This window comes from Coregonus clupeaformis, chromosome 10, assembly GCF_020615455.1.
Source record: "Coregonus clupeaformis isolate EN_2021a chromosome 10, ASM2061545v1, whole genome shotgun sequence".
In the NCBI taxonomy this organism is placed as follows: Eukaryota; Metazoa; Chordata; class Actinopteri; order Salmoniformes; family Salmonidae; genus Coregonus; species Coregonus clupeaformis.
The window spans coordinates 6,380,652-6,398,019 of NC_059201.1; the positions used below are offsets into that span (position 1 = coordinate 6,380,652).

The window sequence follows — 17,368 nt, forward strand, 5'->3', positions numbered from 1 at the left end:
GAGTGAGAAGGTAAGAGTTCACTACATGTCTGTCTATTTTCCCTGGCTGGGAGTGAGAAGGTAAGAGTTCACCACATGTCTGTCTATTTTCCCTGGCTGGAAGTGAGAAGGTAAGAGTTCACTACATGTCTGTCTATTTTCCCTGAATGGAAGTGAGAAGGTAAGAGTTCACTACATATCTGTCTATTTTCCCTGGCTGGAAGTGAGAAGGTAAGAGTTCACCACATGTCTGTCTATTTTCCCTGGCTGGGAGTGAGAAGGTAAGAGTTCACTACATGTCTGTCTATTTTCCCTGAATGGAAGTGAGAAGGTAAGAGTTCACTACATGGTAAGAGTTCACTACATGTCTGTCTATTTTCCCTGGCTGGAAGTGAGAAGGTAAGAGTTCACTACATGTCTGTATATTTTCCCTGGCTGGGAGTGAGAAGGTAAGAGTTCACTACATGTCTGTCTATTTTCCCTGGCTGGGAGTGAGAAGGTAAGAGTTCACTACATCTGTCTGTCTATTTTCCCTGGCTGGGAGTGAGAAGGTAAAGGACAAGACACACCATAATGAACTTAGATCACCTGCTGGGTGTCGATGAATGGTGGCGACTCACCATGTAGAATGTTCGGTGGTCAAAGGCCTTGGAAGCAGAGGCTAGTGTGGTAATGAGCTAGCCTCAACCAGGAAGCAGAGGCTAGTGTGGTAATGACCTAGCCTCAACCAGGAAGCAGAGGCTAGTGTGGTAATGACCTAGCCTCAACCAGGAAGCAGAGGCTAGTGTGGTAATGACCTAGCCTCAACCAGGAAGCAGAGGCTAGTGTAGTAATGACCTAGCTTTAACCAGGAAGCAGGGGCTAGTGTGGTAATGACCTAGCTTTAACCAGGAAGCAGGGGCTAGTGTGGTAATGACCTAGCTTTAACCAGGAAGCAGAGGCTAGTGTGGTAATGACCTAGCTTAAACCAGGAAGCAGGGGCTAGTGTGGTAATGACCTAAGCTGTGTTCGAATACTCATACTAACCGCACTAACGTACTATTTGTGATGTAAATTGAGTATGTAGTATGCTTATTGGTCATAGTAGGGATATAGTTAGTATGCCAAAAGTTCCCGGATGTCGTACTAAATTCGCCAAAATACTTACTATCTCTATTTCCGTGATTTAGGGCCCATAATGCAATTCCTCCGAAAATGGGCGTGGCTTCACAACGTTTTCAGATTTGAAGAAAATTGTAGAAAATATGCAGCTGAAATCTGACGAGGCGGATACAAATTCATTGCTTTAACTAATTATGACAAATGTTAAGAAAATGTTGAGTAATGTAATAAAGGAATGACTTTTCAAATAAATTACGTTACACGTTATGTTGGCTGACAATTTGTTAGCTACGCTATCCTTATGAACCGCATAGCATTACAGCAGTATGTACCGGTATGTTAGCTAGCTACCTAACGTTAGTTGGCTACTAATGCATCGAACTTGCCAGGCAGTACATTACTACACTACCGTTCAAAAGTTTGGGGTCACTTAGAAATGTCCTTGTTTTCCATGAAAACATACATTAAATGAGTTTGAATAGGAAATATAGCAAAATGAATAAGAAATGTAGTCATTGACAAGGTTAGAAATAATGATTTTTAATTGAAATAATAATTGTGTCCTTCAAACTTTGCTTTCGTCAAAGAATCCTCCATTTGCAGCAATTACAGCCTTGCCGACCTTTGGCATTCTAGTTGTCAATTTGTTGAGGTAATCTGAAGAGATTTCACCCCATGCACCTCCCACAAGTTGGATTGGCTTGATGGGCACTTCTTACGTACCATACGGTCAAGCTGCTCCCACAACAGCTCAATAGGGTTGAGATCCGGTGACTGTGCTGGCCACTCCATTATAGACAGAAAACCAGCTGACCGCTTCTTCCCTAAATAGTTATTGTATAGTTTGGAGCTGTGCTTTGTAGGAGGAAATAGGCTCCAATCAAGCGCCGTCCACAGGGTATGGCATTGGCGTTGCTAAATGGAATGATAGCCATCCTTCTTCAAGATCCCACTTTACCACCACCAAAGCACCCCCAGACCATCACATTGGCTCCACCACGCTTGACAGATGGCAAGCTGTCACTAAGCTACCTGGGGCGGCAGGTAGCTTAGTGGTTTAGAGCGTTGTGCCAGTAACCGAAAGAGCTGGTTCTAATCCCCGAGCCGACTAGGTGAAAAATCTGTCGATTTGCCCTTGAGCAAGGCACTGAACCCTGTTTGCTCCTGTAAGTCGCTCTGGATAAGAGCGTCTGCTAAATGACTAAAATAAAATAAAGCACTCCTCTAGCATCTTTTCATTTGGTCTGCGTCTCACAAATGTTCTTCTTTGTGATCCGAACACCTCAAACTTCAATTCGTCTGTCCATAACACTTTTTTCCAATCTTCCTCTGTCCAGTGTCTGTGTTCTTTTGCCCATCTTAATCTTTTCTTTGTATTGGCCAGTCTGAGATATGGCTTTTTCTTTGCAACTCTGCCTAGAAGGTCAGCATTCCGGAGTTTCCTCTTCACTGTTGACGTTGAGACTGGTGTTTTGCGGGTACTATTTAATGAAGCTGCCAGATGAGTACCTGTGAGGCGTCTGTTTCTCAAACTAGACATTCTAATGTATTTGTCCTCTTGCTCAGTTGTGCACCGGTGCCTCCCACTCCTCTTTCTATTCTGGTTAGAGCCAGTTTGCGCTGTTCTGTGAAGGGAGTAGTACACAGCATTGTACGAGATCTTTAGTTTCTTGGCAAGTTCTCGCATGGAATAGCCTTCATTTCTCAGAACAAGAATAACTGACGAGTTTCAGAAGAAAGTTATTGGTTTCTGGCCATTTTGAGCCTGTAATCGAACCCACAATTGCTGATGCTCCAGATACTCAACTAGTCTCAAGGAGGCCAGTTTTATTGTTACTTTAATCAGCACAACAGTTTTCAGCTGTGCTAACATAATTGCAAAAGGGTTTTCTAATGATCAATTAGCCTTTTAAAATGATAAACTTGGATTAGCAAACACAACGTGCCATTGGAACACAGGACTGATGGTTGCTGATAATGGGCCTCTGTACGCCTATGGAGATATTCCATAAAAAATCAGTCGTTTCCAGCTACAATAGCCATTTACAACATTAACAATGTCTACACTGTATTTCTGATCAATTTGATGTTATTTTAATGGACAAAATAATTGCTCCGAGAGCGAAACGCTCAGAATTTATGAACAGACAATCTGACAACGCTCTGAATTTACAAACGCCCAGAGCGCTCTCTGGCATTCCAGATTGCATTTACGAACACACCCCATGTTGAATTGACGAACACAACCGAAATCGTAAAATGTCTAGCTAATCATTTGTTATGCTAACAAGCTAGCAAGAGGTTGCATAGCAACAGCATTAACTTCCGGTAGACAGGCGAAGCGCCAGCACGCTCAATTGAAAGGATACCGTTCGTTTACAGTATACTAAGATGAACTAATAGTATATAGTATGTAGGATATACTCATGAAGTATATAGTATACTGTATGTTAGTATGGGTATTTGAACACTGACCTAGCTTTAACCAGGAAGCAGGGGTTAGTGTAGTAATGACCTAGCTTTAACCAGGAAGCAGAGGCTAGTGTAGTAATGACCTAGCTTTAACCAGGAAGCAGGGGCTAGTGTAGTAATGACCTAGCTTTAACCAGGAAGCAGAGGCTAGTGTAGTAATGACCTAGCTTTAACCAGGAAGCAGGGGCTAGTGTAGTAATGACCTAGCTTTAACCAGGAGGCAGGGGCTAGTGTGGTAATGACCTAGCTTTAACCAGGAAGCAGAGGCTAGTGTGGTAATGACCTAGCTTTAACCAGGAAGCAGGGGCTAGTGTGGTAATGACCTAGCTTTAACCAGGAAGCAGAGGCTAGTGTGGTAATGACCTAGCTTTAACCAGGAAGCAGGGGCTAGTGTGGTAATGACCTAGCTTTAACCAGGAAGCAGGGGCTAGTGTGGTAATGACCTAGCTTTAACCAGGAAGCAGGGGCTAGTGTGGTAATGACCTAGCTTTAACCAGGAAGCAGGGGCTAGTGTGGTAATGACCTAAGCTGTGTTCGAATACTCATACTAACCGCACTAACGTACTATTTGTGATGTAAATTGAGTATGTAGTATGCTTATTGGTCATAGTAGGGATATAGTTAGTATGCCAAAAGTTCCCGGATGTCGTACTAAATTCGCCAAAATACTTACTATCTCTATTTCCGTGATTTAGGGCCCATAATGCAATTCCTCCGAAAATGGGCGTGGCTTCACAACGTTTTCAGATTTGAAGAAAATTGTAGAAAATATGCAGCTGAAATCTGACGAGAGCGGATACAAATTCATTGCTTTAACTAATTATGACAAATGTTAAGAAAATGTTGATTAATGTAATAAAGGAATGACTTTTCAAATAAATTACGTTACACGTTATGTTGGCTGACAATTTGTTAGCTACGCTATCCTTATGAACCGCATAGCATTACAGCAGTATGTACCGGTATGTTAGCTAGCTACCTAACGTTAGTTGGCTACTAATGCATCGAACTTGCCAGGCAGTACATTACTACACTACCGTTCAAAAGTTTGGGGTCACTTAGAAATGTCCTTGTTTTCCATGAAAACATACATTAAATGAGTTTGAATAGGAAATATAGCAAAATGAATAAGAAATGTAGTCATTGACAAGGTTAGAAATAATGATTTTTAATTGAAATAATAATTGTGTCCTTCAAACTTTGCTTTCGTCAAAGAATCCTCCATTTGCAGCAATTTCAGCCTTGCAGACCTTTGGCATTCTAGTTGTCAATTTGTTGAGGTAATCTGAAGAGATTTCACCCCATGCACCTCCCACAAGTTGGATTGGCTTGATGGGCACTTCTTACATACCATACGGTCAAGCTGCTCCCACAACAGCTCAATAGGGTTGAGATCCGGTGACTGTGCTGGCCACTCCATTATAGACAGAATACCAGCTGACCGCTTCTTCCCTAAATAGTTATTGTATAGTTTGGAGCTGTGCTTTGTAGGAGGAAATAGGCTCCAATCAAGCGCCGTCCACAGGGTATGGCATTGGCGTTGCAAAATGGAGTGATAGCCATCCTTCTTCAAGATCCCACTTTACCACCACCAAAGCACCCCCAGACCATCACATTGGCTCCACCATGCTTGACAGATGGCAAGCTGTCACTAAGCTACCTGGGGCGGCAGATAGCTTAGTGGTTTAGAGCGTTGTGCCAGTAACCGAAAGAGCTGGTTCTAATCCCCGAGCCGACTAGGTGAAAAATCTGTCAATTTGCCCTTGAGCAAGGCACTGAACCCTAATTGCTCCTGTAAGTCGCTCTGGATAAGAGCGTCTGCTATATGACAAAAAATAAAAAAATAAAATCAAGCACTCCTCTAGCATCTTTTCATTTGGTCTGCGTCTCACAAATGTTCTTCTTTGTGATCCGAACACCTCAAACTTCAATTCGTCTGTCCATAACACTTTTTTCCTCTGTCCAGTGTCTGTGTTCTTTTGCCCATCTTAATATTTTCTTTGTATTGGCCAGTCTGAGATATGGCTTTGTCTTTGCAACTCTGCCTAGAAGGTCAGCATTCCGGAGTTGCCTCTTCATTGTTGATGTTGAGACTGGTGTTTTGCGGGTACTATTTAATGAAGCTGCCAGATGAGTACCTGTGAGGTGTCTGTTTCTCAAACTAGACATTCTAATGTATTTGTCCTCTTGCTCAGTTGTGCACCGGTGCCTCCCACTCCTCTTTCTATTCTGGTTAGAGCCAGTTTGCGCTGTTCTGTGAAGGGAGTAGTACACAGCATTGTACGAGATCTTTAGTTTCTTGGCCAGTTCTCGCATGGAATAGCCTTCATTTCTCAGAACATGATTAGACTGATGAGTTTCAGAAGAAAGTTATTGGTTTCTGGCCATTTTGAGCCTGTAATCGAACCCACAATTGCTGATGCTCCAGATACTCAACTAGTCTCAAGCAGGCCAGTTTTATTGCTACTTTAATCAGCACAACAGTTTTCAGCTGTGCTAACATAATTGCAAAAGGGTTTTCTAATGATCAATTAGCCTTTTAAAATGATAAACTTGGATTAGCAAACACAACGTGCCATTTTAACACAGGACTGATGGTTGCTGATAATGGGCCTCTGTACGCCTATGGAGATATTCCATACAAAATCAGTCGTTTCCAGCTACAATAGCCATTTACAACATTAACAATGTCTACACTGTATTTCTGATCAATTTGATGTTATTTTAATGGACAAAATAATTGCTCCGAGAGCGAAACGCTCCGAATTTATGAACAGACAATCAGACAACGCTCTGAATTTACAAACGCCCAGAGCGCTCTCTGGCATTCCAGATTGCATTTACGAACACACCCCATGTTGAATTGACGAACACAACCGAAATCGTAAAATGTCTAGCTAGTCATTTGTTATGCTAACAAGCTAGCAAGAGGTTGCATAGCAACAGCATCAACTTCCGGTAGACAGGCGAAGCGCTAGCACGCTCAATTGAAAGGATATCGTTCATTTACAGTATACTAAGATGAACTAATAGTATATAGTATGTAGGATATACTCATGAAGTATATAGTATACTGTATGTTAGTATGGGTATTTGAACACAGCACTAGCTTTAACCAGGAAGCAGGGGCTAGTGTGGTAATGACCTAGCGTTAATGCATCCCAAGAGATGGAGTGTGGATCTACACATGGTACATTAACGGAGTTTACAACGCCAAGACCACAGGGGACCAGCCTATTCAACTGTAGTGCTGGAGGGCCTAAACACTTGTGTTTTTTTCATTTGACTGGAATTGACATGAATGGATCAATAAACCACCTGCTAGAGGACACATTCAGCAGTATTTCAGTCCACAAGGGCCAGTTATTGAATGATAAATGGTGTATAGGTAAGCAACAACTATCCTCTATACTGGTAGAAGATAAGAGCTTCAGCCCTCAAGTGTTAGTAATTTACATTTACATTTTAGTCATTTAGCAGACACTCTTATCCAGAGCGACTTACAGGAGCAAGTAGGGTTAAGTGCCTTGCTCAAGGGCACAACGACAGATTTTTCACCTAGTCGGCTCGGGGATTAGAACCAGCGACCTTTCGGTTACTGGCACAACGCTCTTAACCACTAAGCTACCTGCCGCCCATAAATGGTAATTGATGGATAGTGGGCTATCCATGACCAGCTATATATTGACAGATCTTGATTACATACTTTACCTGTTTCTGTGTAGCTTTAAATCAAATCAAATTGTATTCGTCACATGCGCCGAATACGACAGGTGTAGACCTTACCGTGAAATGCTTACTTACAAGCCCTTAACCAACAATGCAGTTTTAAGAAAAATAAGTTAAGAAAAATATTTACTAAATAAACTAGAGTAAAATATAAAAGAGCAACAATAAACTAACAATAACGAGGCTATATACAGGGGGTACCAGTACCGAGTCAATGTGCGGGGGTACAGGTTAGTTGAGGTAATTGGGGCAATATGTACATGTAGGTAGGGGTAAAGTGGCTTGGGGGTAGAATATGTTAAGAAGCCTTTTGGACCAGTACCGCTTGCCGTGCGGTAGCAGAGAGAACAGTCTATGACTAGGGTGGCTGGAATCTTTGGCAATTTTTAGGGCCTTCCGCTAACACCGCCTGGTATAGAGGTCCTGGATGGCAGGAAGCTTGGCCCCAGTGATGTATTGGGCCGTACGCACTACCCTCTGTAGCGCATTGTGGTCGGAGGCAGAGCAGTTGCCATACCAGGTGGTGATGCAACCACTCAGGATGCTCTCGATGGTGCAGCTGTATAACTTTTTTGAGGATCTGAGGACCCATGCCAAATCTTTTCAGTCTCCTGAGGGGGAAAAGGCATGTACATCATGTATGAGGCTGTTTCTGTATAGCTGATCATCATGTATGAGGCTGTTTCTCTATAGCTGATCATCATGTATGAGGCTGTTTCTGTATAGCTGATCATCATGTATGAGCCTGGTGTTGTGCATAATCTCCTGTACTGTATGAGTTTGTAGTGTCGTTCCTCATCCGTGACTAACTATATATGACCAGATCTGATGTTATATATGACATGTATCCCCAGGTCAGTAAGACAGGAGCAGAGGGAGCGGTGTTGGATGAAGCTAAGAACATTAACAAGTCACTGTCTTCCCTGGGCAACGTCATCTCTGCTCTGGCTGAAGGAACTGTAAGTCTACCCCCCCCACCCCCGTTACATCCATAATTGTTCATCTTGGTGTTGTGAAATCGAATGTAAATAAATAGATGTTCTAATTAATTCACTGGAAACTGGAATGTAGAGAGTGATTCTGCAGCTGCCTGTGTTTGGTTCAGCGATTAATGATTGCTCTCTCTCTCTCTCTTTCTCTCTCTCTCTCTCTCTCTCACCATCCCCCTCTCTCCCCTCTCTCCCTCCTCCATCCCCCTCTCTCCCCCCCTCTCTCTCTCTCTCTCTCTCTCTCTCTCTCTCTCTCTCTCTCTCACCCTCTCTCTCCCCACCCCTTTCTCCCCCCCTCTCTCTCTCTCTCTCACCCTCCCCCCCATCCCTCTCCCCCTGTAGAAGACCCATGTCCCGTACCGTGACAGTAAGATGACCCGTATCCTGCAGGACTCCCTAGGGGGAAACTGTAGGACCACCATGTTCATCTGCTGCTCTCCATCCAGCTACAACGACCAGGAGACCAAGTCCACACTCATGTTCGGACAACGGTAAAACACACACACACAGACTCATGCACACACATATGAAAGGGAGTACACATGCACACACACATATGGACGTGTGCACACGCACACACACACTGCACTATTCTCTTCATTGAGCTGAGACATTCCTCTGAAATGTGTTCTGATATAAAGACTTTCTCTCAACTGGAATTTAATCATCATAAAACCTGCCACAATTAGGTTTATACACTGGCTATTCACAATCACCCCTTCCTCCTCTGAGGAGCCTCGACTGGTCCTCCCCTTCCTCCTCTGAGGAGCCTCCACTGGTCCTCCCCTTCCTCCTCTGAGGAGCCTCCACTGGTCCTCCCCTTCCTCCTCTGAGGAGCCTCCACTGGTCCTCCCATTCCTCCTCTGAGGAGCCTCCACTGGTCCTCCCCCTTCCTCCTCTGAGGAGCCTCCACTGGCACAAACATCCCCGTGGAGTCCGTCTAAATTAAAGTAGTAGTAAATTACAATAACCAAAACCATTCTGTGACTTTATTAAACCATGGGAAAAGACTAATAATAATACAGATGATTGTGAATGAGTTCTATCCATTTGAAAAACTGCTGGCTGCACAATGAATTTCCCTGTGGGGATAATGAATTTTGAATTGAATATAATTGTTATCGTTATTGCTATGTGGATTTGATAGAATGATGCCCTCTCCCTCTGTCTCCCCCCCCCCCACCAGAGCTAAGACCATCAGGAACACAGCCTCAGTGAACCTGGAGCTGACAGCAGAACAGTGGAAGAAGAAGTACGGGAAGGAGAAGGAGAAGAACAGAGTGATGAAGGAGACGGTCCAGAGACTGGAGGCTGAGCTCAACCAATGGAGGAACGGGGAGGCCGCCCACGGAATAGGCAAGTCAAGTAGCACGCACACACACACTCATACACACACACACACACACACACACACACACACACACACACACACACACCGGACACGAATACACGCACACACACACTCATACACACACACACACACACACACCGGACACGAATACACGCACATACACACTCATACACACACACACACACACACCGGACACGAATACACGCACATACACACACACACACACACACACCGGACACGAATACACGCACATACACACTCACACACACACCGGACACAAATACACACACCCTAAACAGCCTGATCACTAGAAATAGACGTTGATGTTGGACGTTTGAAAAGGTCCTGAGAATGTCGATATATATACCTTCCTCGGCACTCACCAAAAAAATTAAAACTATTGCCCATTACTGGGAACGAACTCGTGATGCTCAGATCCAAAGGGTGCTGCTCAGACCACAGCGCTACGGCAGTTCACAATTATCTAGCAAGCCGTGAGAATGTATACTTGATGATACTTGATGGTATGAGGTCGGTTGGTTTGCAGAGCCTTCCCCAAATCATAGCCCTAACCTTAACCACAAAAAAATGTATGCCTAAACTTTTAACCTTTGAGTTGTTCCTGTTTTAATCCTGTAACCACGCGGAAATTAACCCTGTAACCACGTGGTGTTAACTCATCAAAAATAGACGTTCATCCATAACACGTCACATTTTGAAGGGAAATTATGAGATCTTGTTGCACTAAAAGGCACACACACACACATGCTTGGGTTTAAACACACACTGAACTACACACACACATAGATACACACACACACACACACACACAGGGATGCAAACACAAACAAGCATGCACGCACACACACACACACACACATTCTCTATTTTAACAAACCTAACACAATGGTAATTCTTAGCGCTGGCGGTAGTGCTATAGGTTCGGGGGTGTGTCAGAAATGGCTGGGTTTTGATAAGTTGTAGGTGTGTTGCCGCTTGACCCTCACTGGCCAATCAGAACGTGTGTCATGGTTAAAAAGGTGGTTGCTTCAAGTTGTGTATTTACGGTCTTTTATGTATTGCCTTGGAATCAACTCCAATTTCAATCTTAGTCCGTTATAGTGTGTTAAATAGCTTACAGAAACAAAATAACAAAATGTAGACCTATCCCATCTTTGCTAAATGCGTTAACTTTAACCAGTTTGCAGTCCACAGTGTTCTAAGTAATTGCATAGCTTCAATATGGAAAGTTATAGGCCTACATGGTATTCCTACTGATATAGGGCCTAGGCCTACTGTAAATTACATTATGGCTGAGCATGGACATTCCAAACATGGTCAATAAGCAAGATTACATTCATTATTGATAAGGCCTAAAAAGAGAGTGAATAATTCTAATCAAATTCTAAACAAAACAAAGCAATAACTTGTTTTGAATAGGCTATGTCTAAATACACTTACAGGGACAATAATTGCTCCCTGTGGGCATATAATATGTCTAAGACAACGTAGACTATGGAGGGTTTTAACCAGCTTTTGGTTGGTCTTAAATATCCCTACCTGCCTGAAATTAGCACTTTGGATCACATTTTTAGCGACACACCTCAGATATTTCCACCCCTCCCATCTAAGCACAACCGAGCTGAAATACAGTAAAACACGTAAATTGCCAATCCTTGCGCAACAGTTTGAAAACGGCACAGCGGCAGCTTTAACAGGTCGAAATTGCCAACGAACGTGCGTTTGACACTTGAGCTGCCTTAACGCCAACCGAAAATAGAGCCCTTTATGTTTTATGCATTCTTATGTTTTAGTAATCCACAGAGCAGACCTGTCAGTAATCCACAGAGCAGACCTGTCAGTAATCCACAGAGCAGACCTGTCAGTAATCCACAGAGCAGACCTGTCAGTAATCCACAGAGCAGACCTGTCAGTAATCCACAGGGCAGACCTCTCAGTAATCCACAGAGCAGACCTGTCAGTAATCCACAGAGCAGACCTGTCAGTAATCCACAGAGCAGACCTAATATCATTCATTACTCTCAATGGGCTAGTCCGTGAGGAGAGAACACACATTTATATTATAGACACACACATACATATCACTGTAGTCATTCACAGACTGTAGACAGACACATACATATCATTGTAGTCATTCACAGACTGTAGACAGACACATACATATCATTGTAGTCATTCACAGACTGTAGACAGACACACATACATTACATCTTGTAAAAACACACACATACACATACGCACACATACACACACCCCTCCCACACACAGTATATCTCCCCCAATGTGGTCTGTCCTCCTCATGATCCACTGACCCCCACCAGACGAGGAGGTTCCTGAGCTGGATCAGTTGAGTCCCGGGGCTGTGCCTGTTGAGTGTCGACTCCCCAGAGAAGACAGTTCCTCTTCCAGTCTGGGTCGACTCCCCAGAGAAGACAGTTCATCTTCCAGTCTGGGTCGACTCCCCAGAGAAGACAGTTCATCTTCCATAGTGATCAGGATCTCAGAGGAGGAGAGACAGAAGTACGAGGAGGAGATACGCAAACTCTACAAGCAGCTGGATGACAAGGTCAGGGTGAAATTAAACGTGCTATTGAAGTTGGTGCTTGATGTGGCATAAGTGGAGTGGATTTGTCTCCACCTCTCTGAGGGAGATGCATGATGAACTATTTTAACCATGAGGCTCTGTACAACATACCTGGTTCTCTGTGTGTGTGTGTCTATGTCTACACAGGACGATGAGATCAACCAGCAGAGTCAGCTGGTAGAGAAGCTGAAGGAACAGATGCTGGACCAGGAAGAGGTAGAAGACACTATGTCTTAATTTCCTCTAGCACCTCATCTATCTTCCTCTATCTCTCTATCTTCCTCTCTCTAGCTCTCTATCTTCCTCTATCTCTCTACCTTCCTCTATCTCTCTACCTTCCTCTATCTCTCTATCTTCCTCTATCTCTCTATCTTCCTCTATCTCTCTATCTTCCTCTATCTCTCTATCTTCCTCTATCTCTCTATCTTCCTCTATCTCTCTATCTTCCTCTATCTCTCTATCTCTCTATCTCTATCTCCTCTATCTCTCTATCTTCCTCTATCTCTCTATCTTCCTCTATCTCTCTATCTTCCTCTATCTCTCTATCTTCCTCTATCTCTCTATCTTCCTCTATCTCTCTATCTCTCTATCTCTATATCTCTATATCTTCCTCTATCTCTCTATCTTCCTCTATCTTCCTTATCTCTATCTTCCTCTATCTCTCTATCTTCCTCTATCTCTCTATCTTCCTCTATCTCTCTATCTTCCTCTATCTCTCTATCTCTCTATCTCTATATCTCTATATCTTCCTCTATCTCTCTATCTTCCTCTATCTCTCTATCTTCCTCTATCTCTCTATCTCTCTATCTCTCTATCTTCCTCTATCTCTATCTTCCTCTTTCATCTCTCTATCTTCCTCTATCTCTCTATCTCTCTATCTTCTCTATCTCTCTATCTCTCTATCTCTATCTCTCTATCTCCTCTTCTTCTATCTCTCTATCTCTCTATCTTCCTCTATCTCTCTATCTTCTCTCTATCTCTCTATCTTCCTCTATCTCTCTATCTTCTATCTCTATCTCTCTATCTCTCTATCTTCCTCTATCTCTCTATCTTCCCTCTATCTCTCTATCTTCCTCTATCTCTATCTCCTCTCTCTATCTTCCTCTATCTCTCTATCTTCCTCTATCTCTCTATCTTCCTCTATCTCTTCCTCTATCTCTCTATCTCTCTATCTTCTCTCTCTATCTCTCTATCTCTCTATCTTCCTCTATCTCTCTATCTTCCTCTATCTCTCTATCTTCCTCTATCTCTCTATCTTCCTCTATCTCTCTATCTTCCTCTATCTCTCTATCTTCCTCTATCTCTCTATCTTCCTCTATCTCTCTATCTTCCTCTATCTCTCTATCTTCCTCTATCTCTCTATCTCTCTATCTCTCTCTATCTCTCTATCTCTCTATCTTCCTCTATCTCTCTATCTTCCTCTATCTCTCTATCTTCCTCTATCTCTCTATCTCTCTATCTTCCTCTATCTCTCTATCTTCCTCTATCTCTCTATCTTCCTCTCTATCTCTCTATCTTCCTCTATCTCTCTATCTCTCCTCTCTATCTTCCTCTATCTCTCTATCTTCCTCTATCTCTCTATCTCTCTATCTTCCTCTATCTCTCTATCCTCCTCTATCTCTCTATCTCTCTATCTTCCTCTATCTCTCTATCTTCCTCTATCTCTCTATCTTCCTCTCTCTATCTCTCTATCTCTCTATCTTCCTCTATCTCTCTATCTTCCTCTATCTCTCTATCTTCCTCTATCTCTCTATCTTCCTCTATCTCTCTATCTTCCTCTATCTCTCTATCTTCCTCTATCTCTCTATCTTCCTCTATCTTCCTCTATCTCTCTATCTCTCTATCTTCCTCTATCTCTCTATCTCTCTATCTCTCTATCTCTATATCTTCCTCTATCTCTCTATCTTCCTCTATCTCTCTATCTCTCTCTCTCTATCTCTCTATCTTCCTCTATCTCTCTATCTCTCTATCTTCTCTATCTCTCTATCTCTCTATCTTCCTCTATCTCTCTATCTTCCTCTATCTCTCTATCTTCCTCTATCTCTCTATCTCCTCTATCTCTCTATCTCTCTATCTTCCTCTATCTCTCTATCTCTCTATCTTCCTCTATCTCTCATCTTCCTCTATCTCTCTATCTCTCTATCTCTATATCTTCCTCTATCTCTCTATCTTCCTCTATCTCTCTATCTTCCTCTATCTCTCTATCTTCCTCTATCTCTCTATCTTCCTCTATCTCTCTATCTCTCTATCTTCCTCTATCTCTCTCTATCTCTATCTTCCTCTATCTCTCTTCATCCTCTATCTTCTCTATCTCTCTATCTTCCTCTATCTCTCTATCTTCCTCTATCTCTCTATCTCTCATCTTCCCTCTATCTCTCTATCTTCCTCTATCTCTCTATCTTCCTCTATATCTCTCTCTTCCTCTCTCTCTCATCTTCTCTATCTTCCTCTATCTCTCTATCTTCCTCTATCTCTCTATCTCTATATCTTCCTCTATCTCTCTATCTTCCTCTATCTTCCTCTATCTCTCTATCTTCCTCTATATCTCTATCTCTCTATCTCTCTATCTTCCTCTATCTCTCTATCTCTCTATCTTCCTCTATCTCTCTATCTCTCTATCTTCCATCTTCCATCTTCCTCTATCTCTCTATCTTCCTCTATCTCTCTATCTTCCTCTATCTCTCTATCTCTCTATCTCTCTATCTCTCTATCTTCCTTTATCTCTCTATCTCTCTATCTTCCTCTATCTCTCTATCTCTCTATCTTCCTCTATCTCTCTATCTTCCTCTATCTTCCTCTATCTCTCTATCTTCCTCTATCTCTCTATCTTCCTCTATCTCTCTATCTCTCTATCTCTCTATCTTCCTTTATCTCTCTATCTCTCTATCTTCCTCTATCTCTCTATCTCTCTATCTCTCTATCTTCCTCTATCTCTCTATCTTCCTCTATCTCTCTATCTTCCTCTCTCTAGCTCTCTATCTCTCTATCTCTCTACCTTCCTCTATCTCTCTATCTTCCTCTATCTATCTATCTCTCTATCTTCCTCTATCTCTCTATCTCTCTATCTTCCTCTATCTCTCTATCTTCCTCTCTCTCTATCTTCCTCTATCTTCCTCTATCTCTCTATCTTCCTCTATCTCTCTATCTCTCTACCTTCCTCTATCTCTCTACCTTCCTCTATCTCTCTACCTTCCTCTATCTCTCTATCTTCCTCTATCTCTCTATCTTCCTCTATCTCTCTATCTCTCTATCTTCCTCTATCTCTCTATCTTCCTCTATCTCTCTATCTTCCTCTATCTCTCTATCTTCCTCTATCTTCCTCTATCTCTCTATCTTCCTCTATCTCTCTATCTCTCTACCTTCCTCTATCTCTCTACCTTCCTCTATCTCTCTACCTTCCTCTATCTCTCTATCTTCCTCTATCTCTCTATCTCTCTATCTTCCTCTATCTCTCTATCTCTCTATCTTCCTCTATCTCTCTATCTTCCTCTATCTCTCTATCTTCCTCTATCTCTCTATCTTCCTCTATCTCTCTATCTTCCTCTATCTCTCTATCTCTCTATCTCTCTATCTTCCTCTATCTTCCTCTATCTCTCTATCTTCCTCTATCTCTCTATCTTCCTCTATCTCTCTATCTCTCTATCTTCCTCTATCTCTCTATCTTCCTCTATCTTCCTCTATCTCTCTATCTTCCTCTATCTCTCTATCTTCCTCTATCTCTCTATCTTCCTCTCTCTCTCTATTAGTCAGCCCATCAGAGCTCCACTCAGTCTATTTGCCAGGAGATTAATGGAGTTCTGTTGATGTTCATTTAGGATTAATCGAGGATCTCTTGAGTGTGTACCTGGGTCCCTCCCAGCTCCTGGTGTCATCCAATGAGATGGTGGTATTGGAGCTGGGTAGGGTTAGGGTTAAGGTTAGGGTTGTGGTTGAGATTAGAGATAAGGTTTATCCGGGGTGTGGGCATGAAGCTAGGGTTAGTGTTGGGGTTAGGGTTAGGGTTAAGGCTAGGGTTGAGGCTGGGGTTAGGGTTGAATCCGGGGTGTGGACATGATGTAGGGTAAGGGTTGTGGTTGATGCTAGGGTTAGGGTTGAACCGGGATGTGGACATGACGCTAGGGTTAGAGTTGTGGTTGTGGTTGAGGGTAGGGCTAGATTTGTACCGGGATATGGACATGAAGCTAGGATTAGGATTGTGGTTGAGGCTAGGGTTAGGGTTGAACCTAGATGTGGACATGAAGCTAGGATTAGGGTTGTGGTTGAGGCTAGGGTTAGGGTTGAACCTAGATGTGTACTTGAAGCTAGGATTAGGGTTATGTCTAACATGTGTGTATCTGTTTCTCTCCCAGCTGCTGGCCTTTTCCTGTTGGGACAGTGAGAAGGAGATGTCAGAGCTGAGCTGGGTTAGGGTCATGTCTAACATGTCTGTCTGTGTATCTGTTTGTTTCCCAGCTCCTTGCCTCGTCCCGTGGGGACAGTGAGAAAGTGTCTGGGGAGCTGGGCAGACTGCAGATGGAGAGTGAGGTTGCCAAGGCGGAGGTCAAGGAGGTTCTGCAGGCATTGGAGGAGCTGGCTGTTAACTACGATCAGAAGAGCCAGGAGGTGGAGGATAAGAGTCTGCAGAACAAGCTACTGGCTGAGGAACTGGCCAAGAAAATGGTAGGCTATACCTCCTTACCTTTATTCCCTGTGAAAATAAAGGTTAAATAAAATATATTTAAAAAAAATAATCCATCCATCCATCCATCTGTTCATCCATCCATCCATCCATCTGTTCATCAATCCATCGATATCCATCCATCCATCCTAACCCCCTTCCTCTTGCATTACTTGAACCTTTGATCAATCCGTCAATCAAAATGTGTTTTTGTACACAGTGCTTTTCCTCCATCCATGCGTCCATCCATCTACCGATCATTCTATGGCAGCTGTCTCTGCTCCCTCTCTGCTCCCTCTCTGCTCCCTCTCTGCTCCCTCTCTGCTCCCTCTCTGCTCCCTCTCTGCTCCCCTCTGCTCTGAGCTGTGTGCCGCTCCCTCCCTCCCCTCCTTTACTCCTTTGGTGGGTGTATGTATGTGGGGGGTTTGGGAGAAATGAAAAAGACAAACTATTTCTTCTTCTTCTTCTTCTTCTTCTTCTTCTTC

The 17,368-nt window shown here is 43.1% G+C and overlaps 1 protein-coding gene across 1 annotated transcript in view; it reads left to right on the forward strand.

Annotated features, from left to right (window-relative positions):
- kif5ab (kinesin family member 5A, b) overlaps positions 1–17,368 on the forward strand; it is a 115,330-nt gene that overhangs the window by 76,743 nt on the left and 21,219 nt on the right. Inside the window, exons 9-14 of the mRNA XM_041887372.2 lie at positions 8,136–8,240; positions 8,613–8,761; positions 9,457–9,610; positions 11,969–12,208; positions 12,374–12,442; positions 16,679–16,885. Of these exons, the coding sequence (XP_041743306.2) occupies positions 8,136–8,240; positions 8,613–8,761; positions 9,457–9,610; positions 11,969–12,208; positions 12,374–12,442; positions 16,679–16,885 (924 nt within the window). The remainder of the gene's footprint in view (positions 1–8,135; positions 8,241–8,612; positions 8,762–9,456; positions 9,611–11,968; positions 12,209–12,373; positions 12,443–16,678; positions 16,886–17,368) is intronic.